The 8779-nt window shown below is 43.2% G+C and overlaps 1 protein-coding gene across 2 annotated transcripts in view; it reads right to left on the bottom strand.

Annotated features, from left to right (window-relative positions):
- LOC111954812 (transcription factor HIVEP3-like) overlaps nucleotides 1–8779 on the bottom strand; it is a 40923-nt gene that overhangs the window by 3372 nt on the left and 28772 nt on the right. For both annotated transcript variants that reach the window (XR_011474418.1, XM_023974720.3), the window contains 3 exon segments: nucleotides 1158–1333; nucleotides 779–871; nucleotides 1–684 (listed from right to left, as the gene is read on the bottom strand). The exon segment at nucleotides 1–684 is cut by the window's left edge and continues 533 nt beyond it. Coding sequence is in view for 1 of the 2 variants with exons in the window: in XM_023974720.3 (XP_023830488.3) it covers nucleotides 1–684; nucleotides 779–871; nucleotides 1158–1333 (953 nt within the window). In the remaining variant the exon portion in view is untranslated.

Here is an 8779-nt window from a genome sequence, read left to right as displayed (position 1 = left end):
ATGGAGATGAGGACAGGTGATGAGATGGAGATGAGGACAGGCGATGAGATGGAGATGAGGACAGGCGATGAGATGGAGATGGAGATAGGGTTGGAGATGGAGATAGGGCTGGGGCTGGAGATGAGGGCAAGCAATGAGATGGAGATGAGGACAGGCGATGAGATGGAGATGAGGACAGGTGATGAGATGGAGATGGAGATAGGGCTGGGGCTGGAGATGAGGACAGGCAATGAGATGGAGATTGGGCTGGGGCTGGAGATGAGGACAGGSGATGAGATGGAGATGGAGWTAGGGTTGGTGATGGACAGTGGCGTGGGGAGCGGTGACCAGCGCAGTCCAGGTGCCTTCTCCGGGAGAACAGAGCTCTCTTCTTGCTGGGGGAACCAGCAGGGTAACAGAGGCTTGGCTCCTGGGGATTTAGCCTCTGAGGCTGGCTGGGCTGGCTTGGCCCGGATGGTCTGGTCCTGTCCTGGTCTGTTGTGGTTCTGTTCTGGTTTGGGGGTTTGGGTGGCTTCAGGTGGCTTGTGGAGGAAGGGTCTTCAGGGGACCAGGACTCCTCTTCACCATCTTCATCTTCATCATCATACTCGTTGTCATCGTCATCTTCTTCAGTTTCGCTGACGTCAGAGTATCGGTGCTCGTCCTGTCCTGTCTCTGGCCAGACTGAGCAGTCTTCACTGCCTCCTGAGAGGAAGGGGGGGAGTATGAGGCAACACAACACAGCAAAGTATTATTGGATACAGTAAGAGGTGGACACAGCAACATAACATCATCCTACCTTCCTCAGCCTCTTCCAGGGAAGAGCCAGTCATTGGCCCGTCATGGCATTTCTTCCCATGGGCCTTGGACTTCATGTGTTTAGTGAGGTTCCCTGGAATAACAGAGAACTATCACATTACCATCCCGAGACATCACTAACAACACACTGGATGAACAGAGATGTCAACTCCAAGCAGGTCAGCAGTACCCTTTCCTTAAAAATCTATTTTATAAGAGAGCCTGATTCCAAAAAGGCAGCAATTCCAGTACCTATCCACCTATCCATAACCACTAGAAAGTTGCAGTCCTGTGACTATCTGTAGCCACAACAAGGCAGCAGTCCTGTGACTATCTGTAACCACAACAAGGCAGCAGTCCTGTGTCTATCCATAGCTCACCTTTGGTTTTGAAGGCAAAGTTGCAATGCTTGCAGACGTAGGGTCGTGAGTCGGTGTGCAGGCGGATGTGTTTGCGCAGCATACTAGGCTTCTTACAGCGGATGCCACACTCCTCACACACATATCTGCCCCTGCCTCGACCCCGCACGTACACATACTCCTCACTAGACCTGTAGCTAAAGGGACAAGAGAAAAAGAGATCATTTGTATTTATTCAGTGTATTGTCATTTTATTATGTATAGGTATTGCTACCACCATAAACCTTGTGACTTGATGCTAGTGTTCTTTCAATAACATCTAGGAATGGAGAGGAACCTGAATGAACAGAGTTCCAAAAGTTCTGATTTTTGATCTGAATCCCGGGTCCAATTTTTAGTGGTGAGTTCATTTCCACCCCTGATGAAACACGGTCCATACGTCTGTATAAGCATTGGTTCTTTATACTGTATATAGCACCTGCATGCTGCTATAATGTTTCTATTTATCACTGTATCATTTTGGCGAACGCCCTTCTTACACAGTGAACACAAACTCTGGTAGCTGGATAGGGGGTCCACCCCGTGTGTGTGTGTGTTGTGTGTGTGTGTGTGTGTGTTTGTGTGTGTGTGTGTGTGTGTGTGTGTGTGTGTGTGGTGTGTGTGTGTGTGTGTGGTGTGTGTGTGTGTGTGTGTGTGTGGTGGTGTGTGTGTGTGTGTGGTGTGGTGTGCTTCTGGCTGGAATGTGTTCTGGTTTGGGGTTATAAAAGCCCCTCTGTGTGAAGCTGAAGTGGGGGCCCTGCAGTGGCACTCTAACACCATCACCACCCTCACACCACCATCACCCAACCCCAGTCCAAACACAGAAACCTGCGACATCAGCCGGGGTTTGGAACAGCCAGCCATAAAAACAGACCAGAGAGGAGGGAAACCCTGGGCTCAGACCAGCTGCTCCAAATAAACAGAAAATAAACATCTTCTATTAATAGGAACGGTAATTACAATGATAGCTAACATGCTTAATGGTGTGTGTGTGTGTGTGTGTGTGTGTGTGTGTGTGTGTGTGTGTGTGTGTGTGTGTGTGTGTGTGTGTGTGTGTGTGTGGTGTGTGGTGTTGTGTGTGTGTTGGTGGGTGTGTGTGTGTGTGTGTTGATAGTTACATGGAGCATGCCTTTTCTGAAAAGCTCCTTAAATACCAGCCCCTCATATCACGCTTGGACAGCCTGGGTGGCATTGATATTTGGCAGTATGGGCAGTGTACATAGGCTTACGGTTTGTGGCCTTCAGATTGCAGGCCTGCCTAAGAGTAGAGCAAAACCACTGTCTAGGTACTGCTCTGTTTCAGACGTTATGGGCAGCCTAGCTGTGTGGCGGAGAATGAGCTTTATGTTTCCTTATTAAGTGTCCTTGTATCAACAACCTTTGAAATGTTTGAATCCTTTATGATGTAATGTGATTTGTGGATTCCTAAAAAGTATTTCAAATGTGTGTGAGTGTGTGAGTGTGTGAGTGTGTGTGTGTTTGTGTGTTGATGCATGAGTGTGTATGTGCCCACTGACAAAAAATCCCACATGTCGAACTGATATACAGCATGTAAGCACATTGAGGGCCACCAACCCACTCGCAATTCATAGTTTACTCTGACACCCATTCATAGATCCTGCCCCTAGCTTTATCTTCAGCGAGACAGCCTACACTAAAACCTCCCTCACTCAGCCCTCACTCCCCCATAATGTAGCCATACGGAAAGTTCATTGTTTGACTTCCTCTGTCTTTCACCGCTTTATTTTATCATCCCTCACACACACCGGCCCGAACAGATGGAATTGGTGGGCTCAGAGCTCCACACAGCGCAGCCGGGAAGAGAGATGAGTCATTCCCAGCTAGCACATTGGGTTTCTTGGAAGTTGTGGGAACGTATGTTTTTGGTTTCACATTGGTTGTGGGAACGAAGCCATACGTCTCCTGACCGGTAAAACGGAACTATTTTAAAACGRTCTGAGAACAGAAGTGATAATTTCACCTGTTCTGAGAACATTTTACTCTGGTTCCTTGAAGTTTTTCCTTGGAGGTTTCATTAACACTCTGATAACAGAAATTATAGGTTATTTGGAGGTTTTTGAATAACATCCTTTCACTGAATGTTACAATAAGATTTAATAACACACACTGCTTGTTCACTTTTTAAAACTACAAGCACAGATAGGACACATGGAAATTAATTTCTTTAGGCATTAATCATGCAAAAACATACATTTTTTTATTGTGACACAGCATCAGTGAGATTGGAACCCATACTCATATTTTTTCCAACCATGGAAAGAGTCTACTGCGCCACCAGGATGGAGCCAGCATGCCATGTTTTTTTACGGAAACATATCTGTTCATTTTAGTCTATTCAAACGGACCCCATTACAAAGGAAACAAGCACTCATTAAGATCAGGTTTAGGAAATTAGTGGGCGTGGCCAACACACCTGAACACACTTAACAAGATAGAGGATAGAGATAGTTTTGATGATGCTGAGAATGGAATGTATGAATTTCTAAATAACATGCTAAGAACATTCTCTGAACGTTACTTAAGTTTTCTAGTGATTTTTAAGGGACGTTTTCTTAACATTCATTATTTCAGAGGGGGCACGAAGTACATTAGGATGAAATGGGGGAGGTGTTCATTATGCCTAATAATCATTATGCCTAATTCTATGTCGCAAATGTCTGTTTTTCTGCATAGGTTATCTAAGCATACCTCTTGACCTTTTCAATTGTCATTTTAATGAATGATGCACATTTATTAATTTTATGCCTCATGAGTTTAGTACAACTGCCACACTGATATATAGCATCATACCAATTGTTGTATAAAATTGTGGAGTAACTACAATGTTGTTGATCCATCCTCAGTTTTCTTCTATCACAGACATTAAACTAACTGTTTTAAAGTCACCATTGGCCTCAACGTGAAATCCCTGAGTGGTTTCCTTCCTCTCCGGCAACTGAGTTAGGAAGGACGCCTGTATCTTTGATGTGACTGGGTGTATTGATACACCATCCAAAGTGTAATAAAAAACTTCACCATGCTCAGAGGGATATTTAATGTCTGTTTTTTTTTACACATCTACCAATAGGTGCCCTTCTTTGTGATGCATTGGAAAACCTCCCTGCTCTTTGTGGTTGAATCTGTGTTTGAAATGCAATGTTCGACAGAGGGACCTTACAGTTAATTGTATGTGTGGTGTACAGAGATGAGGTAGTCATTAAAAAATCATGATAAACACTATTATTGCATACAGAGCCCATGCAACTTATTATGTGAGCACATTTTTACTCCTGAACTTATTTAGGCTTGCCATAACAAAGGGGTTGAATACTTATTGACTCAAGACATTTCAGCTTTTCATTTRCAGTTCATWTGTAAACATTTCGAAAAASAATTKAATTTTGACATTATGGGGMTTCGAATCAATTTAACACAACAAACAAAATGTGGGAAAAGTCAAGGGGTGTGAATACTTTCTGAAAGCACTGTTTTTATGCATAATCAATGAATATGGGACAGTAGGTGGAAATAGAATAAAGACACTCTTCCCCCCTGTTCCTCTCAGCTCTCAAGACAACTCACTCTGTGTAGGAGGTAGAACGTCAAAATGAACACGACGCCGATGGCAAAGCAACGCTTATAGTGGAGCTGAGGTGTAAAATAGCTAGACAAGCTACTCTAACTTGATTGATTGCCTGTAATGGCTTGGTAGCTATTTATGAGGTTGGGAGATTGGGAACCTATCTAGCTAGCTAGCTAAAGCCAACTTCCTAAAATTGCTAGGTGGCTTTACTAGGGAGAACAAATACCACTGATATAATTATTTGATAAAACGTGGGATTAAAATGAAGTTTAGTCATTAAAAACCCCTGTAGGTCTAATCACTTAGATCACAATAGCTAACATATGGAATTGTTTTAGGATGGTCATAAAATGTYTCATGTAGCTATTTGATTTGGAATTTTAGGACCGCTGTAYGTATATTAGTTAGCTSAAATGGTTCGATCTGGACAATCGGTTTTGTGGTTAAACCTCTTAGAAATTAAGACGTCTGCGTTAAAGAGTTCAGACGACTGCCGTAAAGCTTGTGGATGCCGTAGAGCAAAACAAATGGCCGTGTTATGTTCGTGTTGTCTCATCTTTCATCGTATTAGTTTGTAGCTCAAACGATTTGAGGTTCTACAGGCGATTGTGACAATTTTCTAGTCCGGATCCTCTCAAGTGTAGAAAAACACAGCTTTTACAAGCCCCCTATTATGGAATAGGCACACACTTTATATRGACGGAAAGAGGGGATAAAGCTGTAGCCTCTGCAATACATTTTATAATCAAAATGACATCACTGTGTGAGGCACAGGTGCATCAATAGASTCGAGGGAGTTTTAATTCATCTGAAACAAAAACTAAAAAGGACAGTGCTGGCGTGTCACGTGCCCTTGTGCCGCCTATGAGAATCTGGTTCTGAGACGGAATGTATGTTTTTAAATAACATTCTTAGAACGTTCTATGAACGTTACTAAAGCCTTAACGTTCTCGGAACAATTTGAGAACATGACTTTAAATATAACCATGAGGAAACCTGTAAGAGACGTTACGCTGAGGTACTGAAATTCCCACAGAAGAATGTTGTTAGTTAACATTCTCTGAACTAAACTCAGCAAAAAAAMAAACTGTCTTTCAAAGATCATTCATAAAAATCCAAATAACTTTACAGATCTTCATTGTAAAGGGATTAAACACTGTTTCCCATGCTTGTTCAATGAACCATAAACAATTAATGAACATGCACCTGTGGAATGGTTAAGACACTAACAGCTTACAGACGGTAGGCAATTAAGGTCACAGTTATGAAAACTTAGGACACTAAAAAGGCCTTTCTACTGACTCTGAAAAACACCAAAAGAAAGATGACCAGGGTCCCTGCTCATCTGCGTGAACATACCTTAGGCATGCTGCAAGGAGGCATGAGGACTTCAGATGTGGCCAGGGCAATAAATTGCAATGTCCGTACAGTGAGATGCCTAAGACAACGCTACAGGGAGATAAYATGGACAGCTGATCGTCCTCGCAGTGGCAGACCACGTGTAACAACACCTGCACAGGATTGGTACATCCGAACATCACACCTGCAGGACAGGTACAGGATGTCAACAACAACTACAAGGGTTACACCAGGAACACACAATCCCTCCATCAGTYCTCAGACTGTCCGCAATAGGCTGAGAGAGGCTGGACTGAGGGCTTGTAGGCCTGTTGTAAGGCTGGTCTTCACCAGACACCACCGGCAACAACGTCGCCTATGGGCACAAACCCACCGTTGCTGGATCAGACAGAACTGGTAACAAGTGCTCTTCACTGACAAGTCGCGGATTTGTCACACCAGGGGTGATGGTCGGATTCGCGTTTATCGTCGAAGGAATGAGCGTTACACAGAGGCCTGTACTCTGGAGCGGGATCGATTTGGAGGTGGAGGGTCCATCATGGTCTGGCCGGTGTGTCACAGCATCATCYGACTGAGCTTGTTGTCATTGCAGGCATTCTCAACGCTGTGCATTACAGGGAAGACATCCTCCTCTCTTATGTGGTACCCTTCCTGCAGGCTCATCCTGACATGACCCTCCAGCATTACAATGTCACCAGCCATACTGCTCGTTCTGTGCGTGATTTCCTGCAAGACAGGAATGTCAGTGTTCTGCCATGGCTAGCGAAGAGCCTGGATCTCAATCCCATTGAGCATGTCTGGGACCTGTTGGATCGGAGGGTGAGGGCTAGGGCCATTCCCCCCAGAAATGTCCAAGAACTTGCAGGTGCCTTGGTGGAAGAGTCGGGTAACATCTCACAACAAGAAATGGCAAATCTGGTGCAGCCCATGAGGAGGAGAAGCACTGCAGTACTTAATGCAGCTGGTGGCCACACCAGATACTGACTGTTACTTTTGATTTTGACCCCCCCCCCTTTGTTCAGGGACACATTGTTCCATTTCTATTAGCCACATGTCTGTGGAACTTGTTCAGTTTATGTCTCAGTTGTTGAATATTGTTATGTTCATACAAATATTTACACACATGTTAAGTTTGCTGAAAATAAACGCAGTTGACAGTGAGATGACGTTTCTTTTTTTATTTGAGTTTATTTGAGAACATTCTCAATATCAAACCAGTAGGAGAATGTTCCTAGAACATTACCAAAATTGAAATGAAATGTAACCATGTTTGAACTTTTAGGAAATGTTCTGTTAAATTAACGAAATASCAAGAAAATATAGATTTTTGGGGGCTCAAATTCCTTAAATGTGCTGAGAATGTTCCAAAGCCAAGCAACTGTCCTGCTCCATTCCCAGAAAGTTGTGGGATAATCACGGCCATAGGAGAACCACGCTCTCACCAAGCTCTAAGAAACATATGGTTCCCAGAATGTTATGTGCTAGCTGGGTTGTGACTGATGAGAAGAAGGCTGTGAACCTGAGTCATGAAAGAAACAACAGGTTCCCAAGGGTACTCGGAAAAATGCAGAGGAATGCACAGATGGCACCTCAGTGGCAAAATCACAGATAAGATAGAGGAGACCAAGTGTTCTTAGAAGTTTCAGTTATATCTGATTTATAACCCCAGTGTGATTCAATCTAGCTGTGTGGATTAACGTAAATGAACACAGATGATTCACGGTGCTCTCAATCTCTCAAAGCTCTTTCTCTTATCTGACACATCCTATATAAATCCCATTATTAGAGAAAATGAGTATCAAACAACACTTTCTTCATCTAGGTATATACCTTCCTCTCTCTCCTCTGAAAATAGTATCCCTCTTATGTTCTCTGTCTACAAATACAGTTGAATTCGGAAGTGTACATACACATTAGCCTAATACATTTAAACTCAGTTTTTCACAATTCCTGACATTTAATCCTAGTAAAAATTCCCTGTCTTAGGTCAGTTAGGATCAGCACTTTATTTTAAGAATGTGAAATGTCAGAATAATAGTAGAGAGAATGATTTATTTCAGCTTTTATTTATTTCATCACATTCCCAGTGGGTCAGAAGTTTACATACACTCAATTAGTATTTGGTAGCATTGCCTTTAAATTGTCTTGTGTCAAACTATTCGGGTAGCCTTCCACAAGCTTCCACAATAATTTGGATGAATATTGGCCCATTCCTCCTGACAGAGCTGGTGTAACTGAGTCAGGTTGGTAGGCCTCCTTGCTCGCACATGCTTTTTCAGTTCTGCCCACAAATTTTCTATGGGATTGAGGTCAGGGCTTTGTGATGGCCACTCCTATACCTTGACTTTGTTGTCCTTAAGCCATTTTGCCACAACTTTGGAAGTATGCTTGGGGTCATTGTCCATTTGGAAGACCCATTTGCGACCAAACTTTAACTTCCTGACTGATGTCTTAAGATGTTGCTAAAGTATGTCCACATAATAATTTTCCTCCCTCGTGATTTTTATTTCATCAGACCAGAGGACATTTCTAAAAACAATACGATCTTTGTCCCCATGTGCAGTTGCAAACCATAGTCTGGCTTTTTTATGGCAGTTTTGGAGCAGTGGCTTCTTCCTTGCTGAGTGGCCTTTCAGGTTATGTCGATATAGGACTCATTTTT

The sequence above is a fragment of the Salvelinus sp. IW2-2015 genome, linkage group LG30 (assembly GCF_002910315.2).
Source record: "Salvelinus sp. IW2-2015 linkage group LG30, ASM291031v2, whole genome shotgun sequence".
Taxonomy (NCBI): domain Eukaryota; kingdom Metazoa; phylum Chordata; class Actinopteri; order Salmoniformes; family Salmonidae; genus Salvelinus; species Salvelinus sp. IW2-2015.
The sequence above is the reverse complement of the archived record's forward strand: the minus strand, read 5'-3'. Positions and strand labels throughout refer to the sequence as shown.